This window comes from Mugil cephalus, chromosome 19 (genome assembly GCF_022458985.1).
Source record: "Mugil cephalus isolate CIBA_MC_2020 chromosome 19, CIBA_Mcephalus_1.1, whole genome shotgun sequence".
Taxonomy (NCBI): Eukaryota; Metazoa; Chordata; class Actinopteri; order Mugiliformes; family Mugilidae; genus Mugil; species Mugil cephalus.
The window spans coordinates 21,142,448-21,169,033 of NC_061788.1; the positions used below are offsets into that span (position 1 = coordinate 21,142,448).

At 41.5% G+C, this 26,586-nt stretch overlaps 2 protein-coding genes across 3 annotated transcripts; both read right to left on the reverse strand.

Annotated features, from left to right (window-relative positions):
- Positions 1-1,569: 1,569 nt before the first annotated feature.
- Positions 1,570-11,269, reverse strand: LOC124996201. The gene is made up of 7 exons (XM_047568992.1): positions 11,164-11,269; positions 9,849-9,968; positions 8,898-9,272; positions 8,703-8,816; positions 4,697-5,260; positions 3,987-4,103; positions 1,570-3,885 (listed from the first exon to the last, which is right to left on the reverse strand). Exons 1-7 carry the CDS (start codon positions 11,243-11,245, stop codon positions 3,278-3,280), a joined length of 1,980 nt encoding a protein of 659 aa, XP_047424948.1. The 5' UTR covers positions 11,246-11,269; the 3' UTR covers positions 1,570-3,277.
- Positions 11,270-11,903: 634 nt separating this feature from the next.
- On the reverse strand, positions 11,904-26,359 carry mfsd14ba (major facilitator superfamily domain containing 14Ba). 2 transcript variants are annotated; one of them, XM_047569642.1, is made up of 13 exons: positions 26,046-26,359; positions 24,300-24,542; positions 21,972-22,070; positions 19,757-19,819; positions 19,395-19,522; positions 19,138-19,252; positions 18,656-18,874; positions 18,123-18,236; positions 17,595-17,666; positions 17,154-17,266; positions 16,901-16,998; positions 16,579-16,742; positions 11,904-14,974 (listed from the first exon to the last, which is right to left on the reverse strand). In XM_047569642.1, exons 3-13 carry the CDS (start codon positions 21,978-21,980, stop codon positions 14,702-14,704), a joined length of 1,368 nt encoding a protein of 455 aa, XP_047425598.1. In that variant the 5' UTR covers positions 21,981-22,070; positions 24,300-24,542; positions 26,046-26,359; the 3' UTR covers positions 11,904-14,701. The 2 variants fall into 2 exon arrangements, with proteins under 2 accessions (XP_047425598.1, XP_047425597.1); XM_047569641.1 differs by lacking the exon at positions 24,300-24,542.
- Positions 26,360-26,586: the final 227 nt, after the last annotated feature.

The window sequence follows — 26,586 nt, forward strand, 5'->3', positions numbered from 1 at the left end:
ACCCCTGCTTTAGGATGTACAGCATGGGAAAACTGATGAAAGTAATTGTGTGAAGAAACGAGACAAAGAGTCGTCCACCATCAAAACCCTTAAGTCTTGCCACTTATCGGACAGTTAGTTTGGAATAACAAACCCAGTTTAATCTGATAAAAACTACAAGAGCCACCAGAGCACTTGAACAAACAAAAGCGGGCACCTCTCTATTTGAGCAGAATGCTGGGATAAATTCTAACATTAGCATGCCAACATGGCCACCAGTTAAGCTGCCCTAGTTTTAGTATGCTAACATCAGCAGGTCAACACTGAACATTTTGTACAGCTGAGGCTGATGGGATGTTTTTAGGTTTATCATAAACCAGAGCACTGGAGAGACTGAAATACCTACCTGATGATGACACGAAATGAGTAAACCAAGAATTTTGAGCACATGGTGGCACTACTGGTCTGTTTCACACAGGTCAGAGATTAAGAGAAAGCTTTGACCTGGTGGTGGCCCAGCTGATGAAAATGATAGATCCTCTCTGTACCATTAGTACCAGATGCAACTGAAGTCCACCTGTTAACTGTTGAGATATTCCTGTCCATGGAAATGAATGAATGATGTATTTTAATCCCAGAGTACAGATGGAAATCACAGGCCACTCAGATAAGTGAACGCTAGTCAAATACGCCTCCATTACATGGAGGAACTGGATACGTCACAATACACAAATACCCTGCACTGATTCTGTTTACAGTTCAGTGGTGCTTTTAATCTGGAAATCTGGACATACAGTACGTGCTTTCACTTGTGACACTTGTGCTTACTGAATCAGTTTGAAGGATTATATCGACCACCAGCCAGCAAAGCCCAGAGATCGTGCTGCCGTAACAGTGGACCCGTCACATCATGGACTCCACAAGACTTCAGAGGGTTTTCCTGTAGTATCAGACATGATCAATCCAAGCCTGCAAAAGTCAAAGTGGTCAGTGCGACTGCATGTTCACAGGAAGATAAACCCGGGAGTGTGGCTCATGGATGGGGATCTGAATGGAAAAGGTTCAGGTGATATGAGGGCATTTGTGGAACAGGAGGCTGAAGGCACCACAGCGTACAGTCAGTATAACACATTAAAAAGCACAAGAACAAAAAAGCATCATGATCAGGAATCTGGACTTTGTTGACTATAAAACCTTAGTTTCTGAGGTTTCTTGGACACAGATTTGCAGTGAAAAGCATTTTGTTCTTTGAAGTCTAGGGTTCAGGAGACAGCATAGAACGCCATCTAGCGGACCACAAGGACATTACAGGAATTTGCTCCCAAATATGGTTCACATTAGCCCTTAAATACAGAAGATACATTTTTTGTTTTTTAATTGAGTTTCCTTTCAATTCCTTGATATTCCAGACTTACATGTTCCACATTTGTCTAAAATGGTAGTATTTTTATATTGTGTTTTAGCTGACAGGTTATCTATACATTATAACACATATATTACTTTTTTCATTAACATCAGAGAACTAACTCAAGTGAGAGCTGTGTTGAGTATGTGCAGATGACATATTTTAAGAATTAAAGGGACTAAACGTACAGCTTATCACATAGATTTATCAACAGATATACAGTCCACGGCTGCTGTGATTCTAATAAGGCACTCTTGTTTAAACTAAAATGTGCAAACACCAAACGACAAAAAAAAAGATAAAAGTCATTCTTGTATTGAAAGTGCAATTAAAATAATCTTATAAAACAGTCATAGCTATTGTAGTACTAAAACTGACCTTTTCTGCATCAAAAGATTTTGATTTAACCAAAACCTAAATCATTTATATAACACACAATAAGAATGTTTTGCCCAGTTTTTAAGGTTTAAAAAACTGTTTTTACACTTGAAAAGTGTGAAACTGAAATGCAACAAAATCTCCCAAAAAATGAAAAAAGAAATGCCACATGTTACAGTACTTAATTATAATCAGCATGTTAAATAGTGAATCCTCACATTACAACAATGGCAATGTGCTAAAGCTCTGACATGTTTGAAAAGGCAAATTAAATAATAAATTCTTTCTTTCTTTTTTTCTCGCAGATATCTGTCTCATCTCTGTAGAGAAAGCACAGGAGCATAAGGACAGTGCCGCCCTCCTCAATACACCAGAGCTTCCCCTGCTGTGATAAGTTAAGAAAAGTGCACTATCAAGCATTTCTTAAATTGACATGTTCACCAAAGGCCAAATTATAGAAGCATGTCTGACAATAACCACAATATGCATGAACAATCTTAAATGGTGGCAACGCAATGTAACAATGAACCTCATCGCTGATACTGGAACAACACAGTGGGATAAAGCTGTATGTCGAGCATACTTTTGTTAAAAAATCAAACAAAAAAAACAGGCACTCTCCCTTGTGAAACCCTTAGGTTCATGACAGGATGCCTGGAAGCTTAATGACTGATGTTTGCATTAAGATGCAAGCTTTGGAAAGTTCTAATTAGTAGATCTGTATGAAATCTGTATATTTCAGTATACAAACAAGAGAGGGGTCAGTGAAGCTCATCACACTGCCTGACATGTACTTCTGCTTACACGGTACCAGGCCGGCCTCAATCACACGGGTCCCTCCACATGAACAGGGCTCTGCTCAAAGTTTCTTCCTGTTAAAAGGAGGTTTTTCTTGCCAACGCCAACCTTAGTGTTCACTCTGGAGGTTTCAGGCTTGGTTCTCCAGAGCAAAGAACCAAGGTGTTTGTGCAATGTTGGAGAAAGAGCTCAGTTTGTATTCATTACAAGTCTGTTTTCAGCTCCTCTCTCCATAAGTCTTCTATCTCCATATATATCCAGGAGATAGGTGCAGCCTCTATTATGCACCTGAATGCCTGCTGATTGTGACACGTGCATATTAGGCGTGCCATTGTAACAAAGATTTGGTCTCTGGTGCAGTGCTATGCCTGGATGGCGCTACCGACTACTGACACAGACTTTTATTTGACACTATGACTTCTTTTCATGTTTTCCATCATTCCTGCTGTATAGGCTTTACCCATGAGCAGCAGTCTAATGTGTAGATGGCAGGTACTGGAAACAATTTACAGTAACAACAGGTAACTACTGAATTTGAAAGAAACTTCACATGTTTTATTTATAGACTACGAACTATCTTGAACCATCCTCATTAAAGCTGGCACTCACATGCCTAGCAGCCAGGTGAGAATCCTGGCAGTGCACTAGCCAATGTTGTCACAGCTGTCTTTGACTTAGGCAGGAATAAAACGAAGTCATGACACTGACTCCCAAACACTAATTATCCTCTGACACGCTATGGATGGTCTCAATTATTTTCTTCTTCAGTTTCTTCACCTTGTCTGGTGGTGTCTCATTCAAACACTCCTCCACGTACTTCAGGAACCCTGCATGAGGCGACACGGTTTGGTTTTGACAGAACGTCCTCATGAAGTCCACCACCTCATTGGTGGTGGGCGTCGCCCGGTGGCCTGCACGTTTGCGCCCCACCAGTCTGCTGTCGGCATGAGAGGAGGACGTGGAGGGGGACGGGGACGAGGAGGGGGACGAGCGTTGGGAGTCTGGGGGAGTCGGTGAGGGCGGGGCTTCGAGTCTTTGTGTTGTGATGTTCGCTCTAGGTGTTTGGTTGACAGCAGGATAGTGCAGGGAGGAGGGAGAGGCTCGGCTGTCCAGGTGGAGGAGGCGTGACTCCGGTGGTTCCTGGAAGTGAAGCTCCTCGGGCCCGTCCTCGTCACATGAGTCGCAGAGGAACATGAGCTCGCGGTAGTGTTTCCACTTCGGGAGGTAAAAATCCTCTGAACCACACGTTTTGTTGGAGCTCACAGCCTTGTGCTCACGTTGGAATATGGTTCGCAAGTTCCTGAACTTTGTCTTTATGTCTTCAACTGAAGGACAGGAATAACAGAATGGGTTAAAATATGTCACAAATCTACTAGTTCCCTAGAGCTCAAATGCTGTGACCGGGCTGAAACACAAAGACCGTCACCTGTGAATGGGATGGGTTCGTTGTGTGACAGGAGGCTGCTCAGCGTCTCCAACAGTCTCTGTCTTAACAGACGGTTCCTGTAGCCCTCTGATTTGTGGTTCCACAAACAGCTGTGATCTGGAACAAACAGAAAACCCTTTAGCTCTCACACTGGTACAAAGAAAAGGACAGCTATGAAAACGATGTTGCATGTTACTTTAAATTGGTTACATACTAAAATGAAGTGTGAAAGTGATTAACTGCTAAAGTTTTGGTCACGTCTGTCCAGAGGAGACGGTCTGAAAGGTTTGCCTCTACCTGGCTGACCTCAAACAGATGGACACTCTCATACTAACACATGCATCAAGCACTGAAGAGGTGATATCAGATATGACACCTAAATTAAAAGTTTACAGCAAGGCTTTCACACTATGCTACACCTAGGGACGGCAATGATGTGTGCCCTTAGTTGAAAGTCTTAGTTTCCAGGATTCAAGTTTAAAGTATTGTGCAGATAGTCTCATCTCATGGCTAGCTGATCTTGACTGTATGGCCACATAATACTCTACAAAGACACAACAGAACAGAAATAAAAATCTGAAGGACACAGGCAAACTCTTCTCAAATCAGCAACACCTGCCACTGATCACATATTGAGTCTCAGTCAAATCTGGTCTGCCACACATTTAACAAATTCAACAGTAACGTTTATCACCAATGAAGCCACCTACCGGAGTAAAATGATATGAGCTGCTGAACTTTGGCTTCGCTCCAGAGGCAGCGGGAGTCTGTGCTCAGTCTGCCGTCTGCCTGAACAGAACTAGTTGAGGACAATACTGAAGGGGAGGGGTTTGTGGATGGTTTAGTGTCTTGCAGTGGACAGGATGGAGAGGCTGGGAGCGTTTGACTGGCTAGAGTGAGCATATCTGGAGATGCAGAGAGGAAGACTTGGTATGCAGCACTGCTGTTGGTTTTGGTATCGCTCTGGCTGGTGCTCAAAAGAGCAGAGCTGTCGTGGAGTTTGTTGGTCTGGGTGGAGCTAGATGAGAAGCTGCTCAGGTTAGAGGAGTGAATCTGGTTCCCTTGTTCCAGGTCATTGTCTTCTTGTGGCATCACTATCTGCAGGTCTTCAGGGCTGTCATCTTCATCGCAGGACTCGCAGAGGAAGAGCAGTTGCTGGTAGTGTTTCCATTTGGATACGTAGAGTTTGTCTGTGGCCCTGCTAGCCTGGACTGCCTTGTATTCACGGTTAAAAATGGTCCGAAGGTTCTTGAACTTGCACTTTATGTGTTCAACTGCAAAATAGCAACACAGGGGTCACTTTCCACAATCTCACAGAGAGGAAACACTAGCAACTAAGAGCTACAGTGGTGTGAAAAAGTGTGTGTCCCCTTCCTGATTTCTTACTTTTTTGCATGCTCGTCACATCTAAATGATTCAGATCGTCAAACAAATTTAAACATGAGACAAAGATAACACAAGTAAACCAAAAATGAATTTTTTTTTTTAAATGGAGTGTTTTTTTAAAGGAAAAAAAAAATATCCATGGTCCTGTGTGAAAAAATGTGAATACATAACTGTGGCTTATCGCATCTTAGTTCTTAGTTTCATCTTAGTTTCTATCCATACAGGTGCTGGCCAGTAAATTAGAATATCATCAAAAAGTTGAATTATTTCAGTAATTCCATTCAAAAGGTGAAACTTGTATACTGTATACTTTCCTTCCACACATAGTGATATATTTCAAGTGTTTATTCATTTTCATTTTTATTATTACAACTGACAGCTAATGAAAACACCAAATTCAGTATCTCAGAAAATTAGAATATTCTGAAAAGGCTCAATATAGAAGACACCTGGTGCCACACTAATCAGCTGATTAACTCAAAACACCTGCAAAGGCCTTTAAAAGGTTCCTCAGTCTTGTTCTGAAGGCTCCACAATCATAGGAAGACTTTGACTTAACAGTTGTCCAAAAGACGACCATTGACACCTTGTACAAGGAGGGCAAGACACAAAAGTTGATTGCTAAAGAAGCTGGCTGTTCGCAGAGCTCTGTGTCCAAGCACATTAACAGACAGGCGAAGGGACGGAAAAAATGTGGTAGAAAAAAGTGTACAAGCTCTAGGGATAACCACACCCTGCAGAGAATTGTGACGACAAACCCATTCAAAAATGTGGGGAGATCCACAAAGAGTGGACTGCAGCTGGAGTCAGCGCTTCAAGAACCACCATGAAGAGACGCATGAAAGACATGGGATTCAGCTGTCGCATTCCGTGTGTCAAGCCACTCTTGAACAAGAAACAGCGTAAGAAGCGTCTCGCCTGGGCCAAGGATAAAAAGGACTGGACTGCTGCTGAGTGGTCCAAAGTTATGTTTTCTGATGAAAGCAAATTTTGCATTTCTTTGGAAATCAAGGACCCAGAGTCTGGAGAAGAGCGGAGAAGCACAGAATCCACGTTGCATGAGGTCCAGTGTAAAGTTTCCACCGTCAGTGATGGTGTGGGGTGCCATGTCATCTGCCGGTGTTGGCCCACTCTGTTTCCTGAGGTCCAAGGTCAATGCAGCTGTCTACCAGGAAGTTTTAGAGCACTTCATGCTTCCTGCTGCTGACCAACTTTATGGAGATGCAGATTTCACTTTTCAACAGGACTTGGCACCTGCACACAGTGCCAAAACCACCAGTACCTGGTTCAAGGACCATGGTATCCCTGTCCTTGATTGGCCAGCAAACTCGCCTGACCTTAACCCCATAGAAAATCTATGTGGTATTGTGAAGCGGAAGATGCAATGCGCTAGACCCAACAATGCAGAGGAGCTGAAGACGACTATCAGAGCAACCTGGGCTCTCATAACACTGAGCAGTGCCACAGACTGATCGAGTCCATGCCACGCCGCATTAATGCAGTGATTGAGGCAAAAGGAGCCCCGACTAAGTATTGAGTGCTATACATGCGCATGCTTTTCATGTTCATTCTTTTCAGTTGGCCAACATTTCTAAAAAAAAACATTTTTTTTCATTGGCCTTTTCAATATTCTAATTTTTTGAGATGCCAAATTTGGAGTTTTCATTAGTTGTCACTTATAAATATCAAAATTAAAAGAAATAAACATTGGAAATACATCGGTCTGTGTGCATTGCATGAACATAATGTACAAATTTCACTTTTTGAATGGAATTACTGAGATAAATCAACTTTTTGATGATATTCTAATTTACTGGCCAGCACCTGTACCCAGGCCTGATTACTGCCACACCTGTTCTCAATCAAGAAATCCCTTCAATAGGACCTGCCTGACAAAGTGAAGTAGAACAAAAGATCGTCAAAAGTTAGACATCATGCTGAGGCATGATGTCTAACTTTCTAAATCTTAAGATTTAGAACAAATGAGAAAGAAAGTCATTGAGATCTATCAGTCTGGAAAAGGTTCTAAAGCCATTTCTAAAGCTTCAGGACTCCAATGAACCACAGTGAGAGTGATTATCCACAAATAATGAAAACATGGAACAGTGGTGAATCTTCCCAGGAGTGGCTGGCCAACTAAAATTACCCAAGAGCTCAGAGACGACTCATCCAAGAGATCATAAAAGACCCAATAATGGCCTTCGTGGAAGAGTTCCAGCACCAAAACCACTGCTGAGCAAATAGAAGGTTTGTCTCAGTTTTGCCAGAAAACATCTTGATGATCCCCAAGACTTTTGGAAAAATACTCTGAGGACTAAAGAGACAAAAGTTTAAAATTTTGGAAGGTGTGTGTCCCATTACATGTTTTTGGAGGGGGACACAAGAGTTAGAATGGCAGTGAATATTGGAATGGTCAACATCTAAGCTGACAACTGAAGGGTTAATGTCAGTCTGTGTTTCTGACAAAGCCAGTATTTACTGTTTCTTTTAGCTTTCGAAAGAACTGTCTGATTACAGGGATCCCCTGCTTCTGGATTTTAGCTACTTCAAAATATAGTTTTCATTTGCTGGTGAGGCCATTTTAAATGCACACGTTCAAGACTAAATATATATATTTAAGTATGCCTGTGAAGATTCTCAGCTATCCAGGTAATGATACATCTGACAACAAAGCCAAAAATACATATTGTTAGGCAACAGAAACAGACTGGAGCCTGAGCATTGGGGATGCCCTTAGTTTCTTTGTAAAATGACATGAGAGGAATGGTATCAATCTGGCATGTGTGTTAGTTACAGAACAAGAGTCAAAATGTGGTTAGCCTAGCTAACTATTAAAAGAAACAGGGCCCAGGTTTGTTTGTGGTTTCTGCACAATGATATGACAACACGTCTTTAGGTTGTTGTGGGTCCAGAATCCGTTACGTCATGTAGTATCATGTGTATGGATTAAAGAAACACGATTCAGTTAACCATCCCTTTAAATACTTCAGTGTTCTGCTGAATGCTTTGCATTAGTTTTGATTTTAAATATACCATGACCTGATTGCTAAGAATCTTCACCGACATTTACTATTTTATATTCTAAGTGAGAGATTCTTATCTTGGGGGACACAATCTGGCATTGGTGTCATGAGACACTACTATTACTACTACTACTACTACTACTACTACTACTACTACTACTACTAATAATAATAATAATTATAATAATAATGTGTGGAGAACTTTTTTTGAAGTACCTTTCTGTGTTTGCCTAACTTGAGGTATGATACATAAGTTGGCCTTGAATACCTGAATGCACAAATACTACCATTACGGTTTGATCTCTACCTGAGAAAGACACCGAGTGGTCGGACAGCTTGCTCCTCAGACTCTCCAGCAGCCTTAGTCTGAGCTGACGGTTGTTGTGGTTTTCAGACTTCTTGTTCCACAGACAGCTGTGCTCTGTCCGCAAAACAAAACAGGAACTCCCGTCACTTACGAAACACTTCAGAATCCATGTCATCATTAGGTTTGACCTAATACCTGAGTAGAAAGATATTAGTGCTCGCTCCCTCTCCTCAGTCCAGAAACATTTAACCACAACATTAGAAGAGATGCAAGAGGAGGTGGGGATGGAAGTGGAGGGGGCGGATGTGGTGGGGAGGAACGAGATGATCAGTCCTGGGGAGGTGTGGACAGGCTCATTCTCCTCCTGTGGAACCATCAGTGGAGAGAGCGGTGGCTCGTCAGTGCCGTCATCCTGGTCCCAGCAGCCCTGCAGAAACATCAGTTGCTGGTAGTACTTCCACTGTGGCACGAACACATCGTCCGAATTACATGCCTTGCTTGCTATAACCATTTTGTACTGACGCTGAAAAGTGGTACGTAGGTTTTTGAACTTGTTCTTGATGTCTTCCACTGGAAAGAAAATAGAAAAGCGTTATGGCATAACTTTTTTTCTACAACACACAATATAACTTTGACCTGGTTTCTATGAAAGGCCTCGACAGACCTTGCATTAACATCCGCACAGGGGAATCTGATCACAAGTGACCACCTTAACGTACAGGTGTGAACACACCCATGACACATTGAGGCCACCTGAGCGGTCTGATCATTGACCACATTTGGAAGTGGTCTGTGTAACTTTTGTCCACATTCCCTTGGTTGTGCTTAGCTTATTTATATACAGAGTATGAACGTGAGATTGAATCTGTGGAACTGGCTGGAGAAGGAGGAGACATATTTTAATGCTATACATAAAGTCTAACTTAAAGCTGGACACCTATTGTATTTTCCAGGTCAGATGTTAATGCAAAGTCTAATCAGAGTCAAATAAAAAGGGGTTGTATGCAGCATGTAGCATATACGCCGGGGCTTCACACTGCAGCTTAAACCCCTAAAGGAACCTGTAGACCCATTGCGAGCCCCCAGACATTAGTCCATCAAACCAAAATATCTGGTGACATGTTGAAAATGTGACCACAACCTTACCTGTGAAAGGAACAGGAGGGGGGTGAGAAGACAGAAGGAATCTCAGGCGTTCCAGTGTTTTCCATCGAAGCTGTCGGTTCTTGTAGCCCTCTGACTTGTAGTTCCACAGACAACTGTTCTCTGGGAGATGACAACAAGATATTCAAATTGTCATGACTTCAGAAAAATATTTAAAATGTAGGCTACTGTATAAAATCCTTATGCGCCTACTGCTTCAATTCGGTTAAATTCAGTTTTATTTACATAGTGTTAATAACAATACAAGTTGTCACAAGACGCTTTACAAAATCTGGCCTGAAACCTCCAAGGCAAGTCTGAAGGTGGTGTGGAAAAACTCCCTTTTAACAGGAAGAAACCTTGAGAGAACTAGAGAGAACAGCAGGAGAAACAAGATATACATACATCTGACTAAAGCAAACATGTTCAGAAATTTAAACCATAAGTCCTGACCTGTGACTGATAATAGTCAACACACAAACCTAGCCCACAGACTAACAAAATAATAGAAACTTTGTCGGTACAACGCAATACAATTCAATAGTGCCACCAAAACCACAACCTCCAGAATGATAACACGGCTGAATCAAGATCCCTCCCAGTATACGAAACAAATGCTGAACACCAAAACCTTCACAGTCTAAGATTTAATGCAGGACTGTGAATTAATTCATTTGATTTCGCTAGTGTACCTAATGAAGAGCCTGTTGGCTTGCAAAGTGAGCAGTTATGGTGTAACTCAATGGCATCGTGTCCTACTGTGTCTTCTGGCCTGTGTTAAGGTTCACTGGTTATGTAGTTTACACAGTGAATGTTTTGGAGAGATCTTGGACAATCAGTGTCAACGCGAGGAGGAGTCACGTGTGACAACATTTCAACACACACAAAAAAACTGATACAATTCATCCAGGAGTTTGATGAAGGCTAGGTATTTAACTGTTTACAATGGACGTTATAGTCGTAATTCCTAACGCTAATGTCGTTAGGTTGAAAAACTCGTTGAATCCTCATTCTTTCACGTCCGTCCCCGTCATTAAATTGGCAAACTTGATTTATTTCGACTGCTTGGGTTTGGAGGCACAGGTGTGTTCGTTAAAACACAAAGAGAAACTGATTCGATGTTTGTACTGTGTTGCAGGACAACAACATTGCTGTCGTCCATCTCTATTGCTCATTGCTAGCAGTCGTCGGTCTCTTCGAGCAACGGTTGCCCATAAATGTTGCCGTTTCCGACAACACATCGGCGCAGCAGAACAGCAACTTGTTAACCAGGCTAAATATTGAATGCAAACTTGCTACTGTGCTGTGTTGGACTTACTGGAGAAAAAGGCTATGAGCGCCCTCTCTTTCTCGTCAGTCCAGTGTCTCTCCGGATTGAATCCACACGGAGGAACCTCCATATTGTTGTAGCAGTATTTGTCCCCCGTCTACGCGACTGTAAAGTCACATGACACAGAATCCAAGCTGTGATTGGACAATTCCTGGACATTCCTCAACAATAACCGCCATTGCCCAGTAGAGGTCGTCGTCGACTGGCGTCCGTCTCCTCATCAACCCATTTATTAGTTTCAATTTATTTCATTTCAAATAAAAGTGATATCATGCCTATTTAATATAACTCAGCTTAGCTTTTAAAATCAATACATTTGTAACCACTGTCTAAGCTTCTGCTATAAGTTATACAGTCTTCCAGGAGTCTTCAATTTTTCTGCCAAAGTTGATATAGTCAGAAAATAGAAAGTTGATCGTGTAGAACTGCACGTAAAATGGACAACATGTGCAGAGATCACTGGCTAGAATATCCATCTACTGGGGGACCTGATAGTAAAATTGTGTAATTGTCAGCTGTTGTTTCCAAGGGCATGCAATGACAGATAGATTCTGGAGAACTTCAAATTGTTATCAATTATATGACATCAGCAAGGGGGCATTTATTTGGTCCCAAACATAGTGAAACAGGAAATCAATCCCCCATATATCATGAAATGGGTTTATGGCTCTGAGGAGAATGCAGGGCACAATAAGATCAAAAAAGAAAAATCATTCAATATGCAGGTGTAAAGTGTTGTACTGTTTTAATTTCTAATAATCAACTGCTGGCTTGTACACTTCCGAACAAGAAAACAGACAAGATGTTTTTACAGTGAACCCCATGTACATCTCATTTCTTCACATTTACAGACATCCAATCAATGTACAATATTTACACTGTTGAGTCAGTCTTTACTGCCAATGGACTAAGTGAGCAGGTGCCGTTGCGAATTTAACACTCACCCACCATTATCCTGATCTTTGCTGTGAGAATAGCTGCTACAGAAAAATGGACTATAACTCAAACTGAATTAGTCTTTAAAGTATATAAATATCTGTTTTTACAAGATGCAAATAAGAGTTTAATCCAGCACTATTAAACTTAATTTAAAAATATAGATGTAAGGCTCAGAGTAACCACATTGTTTCTCTTTCATCTAAACATCATGTCCCAAATATGATCAAACAGGTGTTTGTTTACATGCACACTATTTTCTTACAATCAGAATAAGGCTTCATATCAGGAAACTAGTGCACATGTGAAGCAACTCAGGTGTAAATAACACAAGTCCTTCTGCAGTCCTTAGCAATGAGCTTCACGGGGGGAAAGCTTCATTCGTCTTTTTCCACTGCAGTTCAGTCCGATGCTTTATGAGCATGATCTTCTTGTCACACAGGTAAATACTTGATATAGACAACAACACACTTCCTCAAGTCTCAAGTCGACCCTGGGAGCATGTGCTCCATCTGGGACTCTCTGGCCAGAGTTCTCAGGCTGCTTCACTGGTTGTTTATAGAATTTACACAATTTCAAGGAGCCCTTTGGTGCAGCACGAAATCTGAAGTCAATCGTCCGACCTTTATATTCTGGAAAGGCAGACGACTCACCAGTCCCTTCATGGTTACCAACTATGTAGTCTATGAGACTGACCCTGCTGAAACTAATTTACACAACTAACTGATGATCACACAGAAGCCAGGAAACCAGACTAAAGCCAGACTTGTCACCTTAGCCCGTCACAGAGATGAAGTGTAGCCTACTAGACAACATCATGGAACGACTCCGGACAAACATATAGGGTGTAGTTTAAATGGCCTTGGTGTGTGTGTTACGTGTTTTGTGCTGAGCCATAGATGTATGCGATGACTGATATGTTTGTGTGTGTTCTTTTGATGCATGTATTCTGGGAACACATTCGGTTGCTGAACTTTGTTCTGTCAATAGAATCGTTAGGACAGATGTTTCCTGCTGATCAGATGTGGTCCTACGCTAAGTGGGAATACTTTCTTATTATTCTGATGTACGAGGTCACACTGACCTGAGACACCCCGCCACAACAGCTACACCGTGTGTGTGTGCTGTGGTGCTTGTGCCATTGAACTACACAAAAACTGAAGGAAACCCTCGACAATGAGCAAAAACAAGCAAGCCAATCACTCTGCTTACATTATGTACAAACCAGGATATCATTCACATGTACATTTACATTGTAAGGTCATAAAGTCAGTAACTATGTATACTCTGTGCCAGCTATAAACTCTCTTAAACTCTCATAAATTCTATGTCTCGTGCTTTAAGTAGAAGGTCATTCACATGAATATCACTGTTGTCAGGGAAAAAAACTCCTCTTTTTTGCTAGTGAAGACAAAAACAGGGTCCTAGCCCCCAGAACAGTGATGACTGAGCACACTGTTGGCGCTAGCGAGCTAAACACCAAAGTTGCCGCTGTGAGGATTTCCCTCTTCCAGCAGCCAGCAGCACTTTCATAAAGTGACTTTGATATAAAAATAAAACACAGGTGAGTAAGTAATTTCTGGTTATATGTGATTTAAAAACACACTGGTCTGAGGTAGAGTGACAAACGGGGATACTAAGTGGTGGAATTCAAAGTAAAAGCTAACCAGGGAAGTTCTGCTGAGGTTTCATTATTTTGTTGAATTTTGGTATCATTCAGGATTGCTTTGTTTCTTATAATTTTGTAAGTTATCTACAAGAGATGGTATTTGAACCAGTTACCAATGCACATCCGAAATCACTTTCTCATTTTTGTTCTGTTTTAGATTAAAGGAAATAAAAAATGAAAATGAAACTTACTGTGAACTTAAAACTGACATTCTGTCACGTTGGCTTTCAGGTGGCTGACTCAACTCTCTACTACTGTACACTTTAAAAAAAAATCGTTATCAACAACAACAAAAGAGAGTATAAATCAACACTGATGTTTTGGCTGCAATAAGTATGTTGCAGACATGTTCGTTTTGTAGAGTAACCAAATAAAACACAGCATTAAAATACGGCTTAAGAATGATACAGCTACAGGTAAAAACACTTTTTTCATTTATCACAAAACAATCAACAACTTCAAGCTTAGAGATGAACAAAAACCCTCCCATGAAAACCTCAAACATACTTATTTTCCTTCCATCGACGTGGTTTTACGTGGGTGGATCCCAGAGCAGCCAAATCATCCCCAGCTAAAACGCAGCTGGTGCATCTTCTGGTCAATTAAACGATGGCTTACATTACAACCGGGGCGTCCTCCTTGCTCCCGCCAACATTCTGTCTATCACATAATCGTCTTTGACTATTGTGTCCAATCACGTGATGACATCATATTTACGGCTCTTTGCTTCGGCCCTGTCATTAAAGAAACATCCTTGTTGACCACAAGATGTCATATATTTGTCCCACCTTCCTGTAAAGAGCCAATGCTGGAGCTTCTTCCTGTCAATCTATTAACAATAAAAGTACACTTAGTCCTGCCACGTGGCAAAGAAAATGCGTTACAAAATGTCAAATCAATCAATCCACGAAGGTAGGTCCATCAAACGATACTGTCGTGCAGCAGCGGCTCAAAGTCCTCGTCACTGGCGGCTGGAGGGCTCTCCTCATCGCTGCCTGGAAGGGGCGTATTGATATGGACGCCAGCCAATGAGGACATGGACTCTTTGCTGTCTGGGTGGGGCTTGTCATTGAGGGAAAGCTGGGAGGAAGAGGAAGAGCATGAGGGTTTCTCGGGGATGAAGAGAGCAACGAGGAAGGCGATGACCACTGTACAGGCCCCCAGGAGGAAGGGCGGCCCCGGGATGAGAGCTCGCTGAGGGACAAGGAAAAAGTAGTTCAGGTTTTACATATTGTGGAGGACAGGATGGCCACTATTACCATTATATATAAATGGAATGTGTACAGTCATATTCTAAAAAAACTGCAATCTTTTACTTTTTATCTTACAATCATAAAATGTCAATAAATATTGTAATGTAATAGGTGTAATAGGTGCTTTATGCTTCTGCGCCCATTTGACAGCCCACACCCTACGTAGACCCTAACTCCGTAGCTGACGTGCATCCCCCCAGAAGTGTGACTACGTATCGCGGTGAGGCACACTGCAAGATGGTGGCGGTCGTAGAGGCTATTGGCGCGGACTGGCAGCCACGTTTCAGTCAGTCTACGTTATTATTATTACAAGTGCTGTGATCAGTCCACTTGGTAGTAGCATGTTTCTGCTTTACTATTTCCAGCTGCTCCATCTCTGTAATTTTTCCATTGATTGCTTTGGATCACTACAGATGGATCACATCCAGTAAAGGCTAACTGAGGAGGTTCAGAGATGAAAACATTTGCACGACTTGTCCATGGAGAAATTTCAGTGAAAGTTTCGAAAGCGAAGCAGGAAGCAGAAACAAACATTAGCCCAACTGTCAAAAAGACACAGTGTGTTTGGGTGTCGTTGTTACATAGTCAGACTGATGATACACATGTATAACAGCTCAGTAGTTACATAGTCAGTGTTAACAGACGTCAGTAGTGGGATTCCACGTTAATGTTTGTTTGGTGGCTTCTGCAACAGGACATGATCCCAAACAAATGTGTATTGGTAAGTTGGATAAAGATGACTTAGTATGGATAATTATATCCTGTACAGATTTAAAGCAAAGGGCAAAGGGTATTTGCAGAGAAGAGCTGTGTCTCATAACAAAGAAAATGCAATACATCACCTTAGGGCTGGACAATAAAGGAAAAAATAATAATCCCGATTATTTTGATATTATTTTGATATTGAAATCATTATTCTTTGATTTCAAAAAAAGTATTTAATGAACCACAAAAACTCAAATAACAGCCTCCGTTATCTCTTGCTGTCACGAGGAGCCGGTGGGATATGTAGTGGCATTGTAAAGAGTGTCCTCAATGGAGGACTGTGTTGCGGTGGCTGAAAGTTGACGCGCTTTTTTGGGTCTTTTGCTCCTTCAATACTTTGTCATAGACCACTTTATGGCAGAACTTTAAATAGTTAAATACATTTGTCGTGTTGCTTTGGGGTGTAGACACGACGGCGCAACTAACTTTGCAAACAATCTCCTTCTGCTCCACGTCCGACAATTTGAATCCAAAATGTCTCCAAATGACCCAAGTTGTCCTACTCTTCTTTTCAACTAAAGGCTCAGACTGGCTTTCTGCAATGTTGTCAATCGCTTGTTCCACAATTGATCCGCACAGTTCACATGCTTGCTGCAGCTGCATGCGACAGAGGTGCGTTCACGGTGCTTTTACAGTAGAGGACCTTGCAAACATGCCGCGCACATTGATCGTTTTTCTTCAATTACAGTGTTTTTATATACAAAATCGAAAATCGCGATCAAAATTCGATTAATAGTCAAGCCCTACATCACCTGGACATAAACTAAAGAGTCACTGTACCTCAGTGGGACTCTGCAGAGGCAGGGGGTCGATGTTGAAGTCTCCCTGAATGGGGTCCATGGTGTTCAGCTCCACGTTAAAGAGGAAGAAGATGAATCCGTACAGAGCTGGACCCAGACCATTACACAGACCTCTGATCCCTGTGATCATCCCCTGGACCACACCTGCAGGGCCAGGAAACAGACCATAGTATTAAAGATGGAGAGAGGAGAGGGGAGGAGAGGCGAGGCGAGGAGAGGAGAGGAGAGGAGAGGAGAGGAGAGGAGAGGAGAGGAGAGGAGAGGAGAGGAGAGGAGAGGAGAGGAGAGGTTTTCTTTATCACCTTGTTTATCAGAGTCAGCAGACTGTGACACCAGAGCAGAGACTGCTGGGAAGGTGATGGAGGACATTGCTGCAACAGCACCAGCCGCCCACATCATCCTATTAGGTACACGTGCACAACACACACAAGGTTACTGATAAAGTGTTTATAGATTTTGAAAACATCTGTAGGAAAAAAATTTGATTACAAAAGACACTGTAAAAAACTTTGGCAATTCTGTTTTGGTTTCAAACTAAATACACTCCGGTCTCACCATGGCTCTGATCCAAAGCCGTACCAGGCCAGCTGAAGGATCTGGAAGCCCAAACCCAACAGAACAGTGTTTTTATTGCCCAGAGTCCTCATCAGCAGAGTGAGCAAGAGAGTCTAGGGGCAGAAAGAGACAAAGTTTCATTTTGTAAGAATTAGTCGGCCATATAATAATTCTTTCACATCGATTTTTATCATAGGCAGTTGATTTACAGCTTTTATTCAAACCCTTTCATTTAGACACAATCCTGTATATGCAGCTTGACTAACCAGACATGTTATCCATGTGTTTGAGTACTGCAGAGAGTATTTGGGTAGCTAAATACTGTTTATGACAAAACATTCACAAATGTAAGTATTTGTAAAATGTGTATTACAGTGCATCTAAGTGTCAACCATGAGTGTGTTCAGGGCCTATGAGTAAAGAAGCATTGGTTTGTGTTACCTGTGCTACAATAGACAGAATGCCCACAACTCCAATGAAAACAGCGATAGTTGTGGAGGAGAAGTTTATGACCTGAAGGGAGAGACACAAATGATTTCTTTTTAATTATTACTGTAACATAGTTTGATAGATAACAGGCATATATTTTTTGTCCAAACAAAACTTGAACTTGTAAGTCCTTCAAGAGGAACATATGCATATGGGATCCATATATTTTATTCGTTTGAAGTTTCATAGGAAGCATGATGCAAAAACATGGTATGTTTCCATCGATCATCTGGACAACAAATATGATTTATGTGCAGTGTAAATAGCAGGGGGCCTAAAACAGATCCTTGAGGGACAACGTTATCAGCACTACCACCAATACAGTATATGCTGTATAATGCTGCGCATATAGTTAGTTGACCAGAGACTCTGCGATTTTGCACAGACAGCTTTGGTCAGTAATGGAAGGCTGTTTGGGTATTACCCCATTAGCAAGTAATTTCAGTGTTGCTGTTGCAATGTTTTTGCAGTGTCTCTCACCTGTCTCAGATAGAGGAAGAAGCTGGAATACTGCCCAGCTTCTGGCAGGTAAGACAGGAACACAGTGATACAGATCAGCAAGACTGTGGGGTCCTGACCCACCTTTCTCAGAGACTGCAGAAGAAAGAGAGACAGAGAGAGGGACAGAGAGATAGAAAATACAACACCGGCGCTGTCAGACAATCAATTAATCTTCAACGAGCAGCTGGGACTCAAAGGGAAACATCTGTCAAGCACATTTGCCGTATATCCACTGTCTCCACTATATCATGATTAGCCTCGCAGTAAACAGATCTCAAGCATACCATAATCATAAGACGTCATTCAATTATTTAAATAATGTTACTGTATTGGAGGACATTGAGGTGCCTTCGCCCACGTCTCCACTCTATATACTGTGTCCAAAAACAGAAAAGAGAATCAATTGATTGAGAAAAGACTTCGTGCATCTACAGAACAGAATGAGCAATCTGCTACAACTCATCATTTAAGCAGCCGTTCAGAAAGTGTGTTGTAAATGACTGGTTACTGACAGCGAATGGATCAGCCTGCTCCCAGGATATCGGCGCTCCCCAGGTGTTGAGCCTCATCTTGTCTGGCAGTGACTCAGGCACAGCCAGCAGGATGAAGCAGATGTCGGCCAGCGCGATCAGTGTGGCCAGCAGAACTACCAGATTGTCCCCGTACCAGGCCGACAAGTACGCTCCGATGGCTGGACTCGTCACCAGGCTGGCTGCAAAGGTTGCCGACACCTAGAGTGTTAAGACAACTTTTTAGACAATGGAAAAAACCCAGTGTATGGAGCCTTTTTCCTATCGTATGACCTGTCAATTCTTTCTTTTTTTCTAAGGTTGCAGGTGCAGTGTCAGGTAATCACCCACTATTACCTCTATGTCTGTGTGTCTGATAGCACAGGGTCATTTTGTGTTTTAATAATCTGCTATGCAATTTAAAATGTACTGTACACACAGTATTTTTGTTAAATTCGAGGACAACATGAAACACGAGTCCTTACCAGACCGTAAGCAGTACTCCTCTCTCTTTCGTCTGTCACATCAGCAACGTAGGCAAAGATGACTGAGAAAGTAACAGAGAAGGCCCCAGACATGGAGATCATGGCAAAGTACCACCTGGAATATGAGCATGTGAGAGAGAAACTGGTTTAGTTTCAGCCAAGCAGACAGTCACCTCAAACCAAGGAACACGTCAAACTGTTGGAATCATGGTCAGATTAGAGTCTCTGATGGGCCTATGTGTGACTGCGAGTCCTACCAGGGGCTGAGCCTCATCAGAGGGATTGGAGCACAGGTGAAGAAGACGGTGACCAGCAGGAAGGACCGCCTGCCCCATACATCCGATAAAGCACCAATCAGAGGAGCAGACATGAATGACAGCAGACCCTAGAGAGGAAGAGGCAAAGTCAGTGACAAAAGAGGCAAACATTTGTCTGACAAAAACATTCCCATAGATTGATAGATTACTTAAGACAGGATCCAGTGTTTGGTTCCTGCCCCACACTATACACTCATGTAAAGCAAACTTCACTTCTCTCTAAACGTATCTTTCCACATCGTTCAGGTCTTAAAATCTACCAATATAGACAGTAAGGGTTACAAGACTTCTGAAGGTCTTACCTTCACACCCTGAATGAGTCCATTCATCAGGAACGTGTGCTGGGGAAACGTTTCATGTAAAACCTACGAGAGAACAACAACATGAATACAACTACAAACACTTCACAATTTAAGCAAGAAAGTACATTTAGTGGAGTAGGATGTTCCCAATGTACAATGTGCCCTACTCACATACTGTAGCTTTTGCTCCACAAATCAAAACTACTTCTCTTTTTCATCAAGTTACAAGGTATTTATATTGCTCCTAAAGATGCAAACTATTTGTCTTGCTCTCCAAGACCCGCGCTATGTATCTTGCGCTTCGAGATCGATACTAGACAGATAAAACATTTCATTAGTTCCACTACGGAAATTTGGTTGGCAGTACAATCACGTGACATTTCAACAACAGTCAGCAGAAGACAAACTCTTATGCATACCCATTCACACACTCAGTCCATCCACTGTATAACTGCTTAGGACAGGATGGAAGGATTAATTATTATTATGACCATCACCCATTTAAAACCTAATGGCTTGAAGAACAAATGATCATTTAGATTCGTTCTTAGTTTACTGAGAAGATCAGATTGCAACAATTTGCACAAAGAGGCAAGGAAATGCCTCATGTCACCCACAACATTGTTGATGACACTGGTGTGGGAATGTGTGTGTGCGTGAGTGGGTAGAGGTGTAATTTTGACTGTATAAACGTGGACAACGCGACCCATCTTCCTTGTATGACTCAAGCTATTTTCCCAGGGATACAAGTGGCGCCATCTTGTGAGTTTGGAACCAGAGTCTGAGGAGTATGGTCCAAGAGTAGAGGCACGCAGAGCCACGCTGTGACCAGCCCACACTTCCACCAGACTCACTCACGTTTTCATTTATTTAATACTGCACTCTGCTCTACCTACACCAGTTACAAGGAATGTTGGATTATACACTGTACTTTATTTTTGGTTTTCCAACTCCTACAGGACCGACATGGCAGCTTGTGATCATCATGATGTCACATCCTTTTCCTATAGCATCAAATAACTAAAATGGAGGTTATTAGAAAAATGGACTGGAACATGCATCAGCATTATATTAATCCACCTAAAATGACTGAAACCATCCTTGAACAAAATGTATTTGACACAACTAAATTTATTGTTTTAGTTTGGCCCAAAGGAGCTTATGACCTATACTGCAGCTAGACACCAGGGGGAGCTCTAATTTCTTAGGCGTCAAGCCTAAGAGGAGCCCAAGAGGAGCAGTTGCTTATCCATCTTTATACAGTCTTTGATATAAATAAAAGGCTGTTAATTCTGTAGAACATTTTATTAATTTTCTTCAAAGACTAACCATTTGTATATTTTCCATTGTGTTTTGTGCTTATATGCTCTATCCACGGGTCCCAGGGGAGCTGGAGTGCTTGTGATTTGTATTGACTCCCTAATAATAAATATTATGTTAGAATAAAGTGAATTATTCAATTATCAGTGAACATTTCCATGGTTTCAGATGAAGTTTTCTCACTTGTACTCCTCTGCATGATGCTGAAAGCCAGTATTATCTTCATAGTAGATTAGTAGAATAATTACGTAAAAGGAACTGAAACGCATCACTCATGGGAACTGGTGCAGGTGACCAATACTGTCATTAAGTGAATAAATAATTTTGAACTGCTGGCTAAGAAAATTCATTCAATGCTGTGTAAACAAGCCAGCACCAGGTGATTCAGTTCAAAAATCGATCGTCAGTAGATCAGCTAAAACTGGGATAAATACAAAGTGTCTTCCTCCATTAGATCAAAACTATTCATCTTGCTCCAAACAAAAATTCTTTATCTTTCTCTTGAAGATGTGAGCTTAAAAAACAAAATTGTTCCTGAAGATTCAAGCTACTTTTTATATTTTGCAATTTTAAGATGCAAGATGCTCACTATTTATTGTGCAAACAAACTCTAAAGTTTCTCCAAGGGTATTTATGGGTATCTGTTTAACGGGTGGAGTCTAATTTTACTGATTACCACCTTGCTATGTTTGAAGGTTTGACCAAAACACTGTTTTCAGTGCTTTAGTTTTTTCCAACATGGACGTGATTGATGTTGAAACTTTTCATCTATTTCATGGCCTTCTCTCCAAATGGGAGTGGGTCCCTTGCCAGCAGTGCTCTGTATAAACCCAGCTACCTGCTTGGGTGTCAACAAAACACACCATTTTCCCCGCCACCACACACAGTTACTCACAGTAAGCATTGGCGTGGTGAGCAGACCCCAGGCGAAGAACTCCAGGAAGATCACCACCACTGCATGATACACGCTGGGCCTGCCGATACCCTGCTGGAGCTGGAAGGAGAAAGGAAAGAAAAGCACACATATTTTATAATGAAAATTAGATTTTAATGTCACTCACATCTTAATGCAAATGACTCCACAATTAAAGGAAATCTGTGAGAGATCACCACACGCTGACACCAGCATTACAACTGCATCCATCAGATGAAGGTGGGCAAAAAGAACACAAAGGAGTCTTCTTCTCACTAATGTCACGCCCAGGCTAGAAAATAAACCCATTTTCTCATATATTTTAGTTTTGCCTAACTAAAACAGAGCAAGTAATACAAATGGAACCCCCCCACGTAATATGATTACCAAACCTACTGACACAGATAGTCAGGATTTAAGAAAATGGACCATTTTCTATTTTTAGTTTGGATAATAGCAGCTTGCACTAACGCAGATTTAAACTACTTAATGAATTTCCCATTGCTGCTCCTCTGTATTAATAAGATTTCTTTTATGCTCAACTATTAATGTCACACATTGATAGTTTGGTCTCATTTTATAACTAAAAAGATGAAGAAGTCATAAATTTTTTATTGTTTGGTCTTAAGGGAGATTTTTCCATTGGTAAATGCACTATCACCAATTAAGATGCACTCTAATCTAAGAAAAGTGCCAGTCAAAAGTTTGCGCACACCTTCTCATTGAGGAGGTTTTCTGTTATTGTTTATTTTATTCTATATTGCGGATATACTAAAGACATTATGAGCCTATGAAGAACGCACATGGAAATAGCTAGTAAACAAAAACTAACCACTCAACTAATAAAAAATAATGACAGTCTGCGATTAACACACAAAGGTCAGGCAATCTGGAACATTTCAATAAATTTAATGTATCCTCAAGTCAAGTCACGAAAACCATCCAACGCTTTGAAGACACAGGCTCTCGTGAGGAGAGGAAGACCAAGAGTTACCTCTGCTGCAGAGGATACATTCATTAGAGCTACCAGCCTCAGAAACCATAAATTACCAGCACTTCTCATTAGCCCCAGATAAATGCTTCAGTCAATTCACAGACCCATCTTGACATCATCTGTTCAGAAGAGACTGTGGATCAGGCTTTCATGGCCTTAAATTTCTGCAAAGAAGGCTCCAGGCTATGTAAGGACTCTCTGACAAGGAGAGTAATTGTAGTGCGGTAGGAGGTGATCTAGCCGCCACAATCACTTGACCTAAACCCAACTGAGATGGTTTGGGATGAGTTGGACCACAGAGTGAAGACAAAGCAACAAGCAACAAGCCAAGTGCTCAACACATCCTGGAACTCATTCAAGATTTCTAGGTGACTACCCCATGAAACTGATGAGAGAAATCTAAATTATAAAATTGTTTGACATTGTTTTATTTACTACATGATTCCATATGCACTACTTCAGAGTTCTGATGTCAGTATTAAACTACTTAATAAAGATAAACCCCTGAACGAGAAGGTGTCCAAACTGTTGACTGGTACTGTATATATACCTCATACTGCTGAATTACTACACAGAACACACATATAGCGCCGCTTAAAAGTATTTTCACCCTTCCGATTTTTCTATATTTCTGTGAAACATCAAAACATCATTGATTCAAAGCATCATTGGATTTTCACGCTGCTGAAAGTCCTCAAAAGTCCTGAAAGCAGACAAAGAAAACCCAATCAAACAAATGAAATGATAGTCGTTTATTTGTTTATTCAGACAAATTTGCAAATATTAGATATCTGTGAGTTGCAAAGTACACCTAAAATGCCAAATTAGAGTCCATCTGCTCTGAAGTATTTTGGAACACGTGTGGGTGGAAGTATACAGCGTAATTGTTGATCATCAGGCTCTAAGGTTAGAAACCCATCTTTACATAGCTTGGAATTCAGAAATCCCCAGTCAGACAGATTGTGAGAAAATGGAAGGGTTTTAAGATTGACTACAAAGATTACTGCAAAAGCGAGATGCGTAGTGGTTGTGTTCAAATGTTCCTTCAAGTAATGCGCTAGGGATTGTTAGTTTTTAGCCTATAGTATGCCACTAGATTGCTTTACAATCTGCCTGCCAATGAGTGTCACTAGTCTAGCAGTCAAGAGATACTAGTGAAATCAATTACTGAAGTAAATTTCTGGACTTGCTGAATAAATACCCAAGGTCTGCCAGTAGGTAACTGGTAGTAGATTTATAAGGAAGAGATCTTGCAGGCATATCAGTAACTAAACTCGCTGCTCTCACAGGTACAAGTACGCGAACTTCAGACTTACTTGGTGGTTTGGACTTGACAAGTTCAGTTCTGAAGTACCGACTCTGGAGGACACAGGACGGTCATTCTGGAATTGGAACAGCTGCGTACTTGACGACACCCGCGAAATGCATTCTGGGATACTCGACTGTCCCAAGATCCCAAGTTACCTCCTGATGCGTCCTCGATAAAACGGAGCAGGGCAAGAACACATCTGGGCATATGGACTGAACTCGGTCAGATGCGTATTTGAACTGGAACAGCACTTTGGCGGTGATGATATTTCACAAGAACACACAGACAAGAATGCATATTGATAAATGCCCATACTCTTGTCATACTCCCTGCACCATAGGTGGGTTAACAAGTACTCACTCCAAATAAGTGTTCATTCGGCTAAACCTTTAAGAAAACAGTGAAAATGGTCCATCACAGGTGACACTAGTCACTTGGGTTTCTGATGAGTAACACCTCCAGATGTTTCTAATTAAACCCCAACTCCCCACCAGTCTCCTGGAACTAAAGAAGCCTCTTGGATGATGGAGAACCATCTTCAAGAAACTCTAAACAGCCCTGGTTTCAGCGTGCTTTAGGATGCCCATCACATTTAAGACAGACAAACAGCACAAGGGACATTCAATTTACAAACATAGGTTTCAAAGAGACTAGTATAACATCACATTTGTTTGTTTCAGCTCTACCCTTCTAGTCTTAATTTAGCTCAGTAGCCTCAATTGCTTTATTGATATTTGTGGCTGACGTTTAAGATTATTTCCCCTATTGATCTCTTGATCATACTGTCAATTAACTTAGTGGTAAACTGTGAAAAATCCTTACATAAAAAAGAGTTCAGAGGCCAAAAGCAGAGGACACTGAGAGAAAAACGGAAACGAACAGTAAATCGTCTCGTAGGAGAAGATGATACCAGAATTTTGTTTATATTTTTCAACATTTTAATTTCTGTTCCCCTCACGTTTAAATCCCTATAACAAAATGGGCCGGTCACCCAGGATGCGAGCTAGATGTCCTGCTGCCGTTGATGAGGGGATGTTAAAATGGATGCTGGCGGAGACGCAGAGGCTGGATCTGGGTGTATTTCAGGCCGGGAGCTGTTATGTAACAGATAATGGATCCATCCTGAACACATCAGCATCGCGCTAAGCCGAGCCGTCTGTGGGCCACATTAAAGCCGCCCGCTCTGCCATGTCTCCATTTCAGCACGCTCACCTCCGCCTGCTCCGGCCCGATTAAATTAAAAAAAAAAAAAAAAAAAAAGCCATTTTGGACCAGACGTGCTCTGCTCGTATATTTGCTTCTTCCTTTTGGTAGGAGTCATTCATTCGTTTTAACACCTGTAAGACTGAATCACTTCTGAAAACATCACGGTGACGTTCACTTCAACAGTAATTACGGTAATAACAGCAATAACTGTCATTTAAATCGTTTTAAACAGCATTTTTCATTATCTTGAAAATAACAAAATGTCTGCTTTTAAAGAAGCGTCGAATTTGTAAACGTACGTCATGTTTAACAGGCCTGTCCTCTTATACGCACAAACATTGTCCATCGTTTTTTTTTTTTTTTTTTTTTAATTTACTCATATTACAATTCCGATGTGCGCAGTTAAACTGAATTAAACAGCCCACTCAGTTTACAAGTAGCCAACTGATTTTAAATTTTTAATGCCTATGATTACCGCAAGATAAACAACAGCATTCTGTTTTTACATTAATAATAATAACAATTAAAGGGAAGGTCGTCCACGTACCGGTGCTCCGTCCTTCATGACGATCTTTTTGACCAGCACCACTCGGCCGGTGGTCGCCGGCGGCTCGCCTGCCATCTCTTCACACCTGCCGTGGGTCACGAAGCATCCTTGCCGCGTAGATATCCGCGGTTCTCCGGGTGCTTCCAGGATGCCTCTTTATGTAGCCCCAACGAGGCTAAACCGAGCTAATAGATAAATAACAACAATTAGAAACCGTGGCTGAGAATATTCGCAATGTCTCCCAGTACTAGATATAGTCGTCAGGTCAGTGCCAATGAGTCTGCTGCGTAAGGACTCTGTTAAGACTGACCGATGCAGTAGCACACTTCCGGTTCAGAGTGAGGTACATTTCATAGCAAAAGCGGGGGTTTTACAAACGTCTACTCAAAGTTCGACAACTAGTTTTTCCTTCTTGTATTTTTATTTAACACTATTAGTAATAACTGCTAGAACTGAACGTTTTACAATAATTCTATTTTTTAAAGCTAATGAATGCATGGTTAAGTTTATTTTGAAGCTACCTCCCCTTCACTTCCTGTCT

Bases quoted from the DNA above. Each gene is read 5' to 3' on its own strand.
- LOC124996201 (XM_047568992.1), bottom strand. From the start codon at position 11,245: ATGGAGGTTCCTCCGTGTGGATTCAATCCGGAGAGACACTGGACTGAC. The intron at 9,273-9,848 runs GTAAGGTTGTGG...TTTTCTTTCCAG, and splicing joins CCCTCCTGTTCCTTTCACAG to TGGAAGACATCAAGAACAAG. The intron at 3,886-3,986 runs GTGACGGTCTTT...CCTGTCCTTCAG, and splicing joins CGAACCCATCCCATTCACAG to TTGAAGACATAAAGACAAAG.
- mfsd14ba (XM_047569641.1), bottom strand. From the start codon at position 26,120: ATGGCAGGCGAGCCGCCGGCGACCACCGGCCGAGTGGTGCTGGTCAAA. The intron at 19,820-21,971 runs GTGAGTAACTGT...GTTCTCTCGTAG, and splicing joins TCACCACGCCAATGCTTACT to GTTTTACATGAAACGTTTCC. The intron at 17,267-17,594 runs GTAACACAAACC...TTCTGCCCCTAG, and splicing joins TTCTGTCTATTGTAGCACAG to ACTCTCTTGCTCACTCTGCT.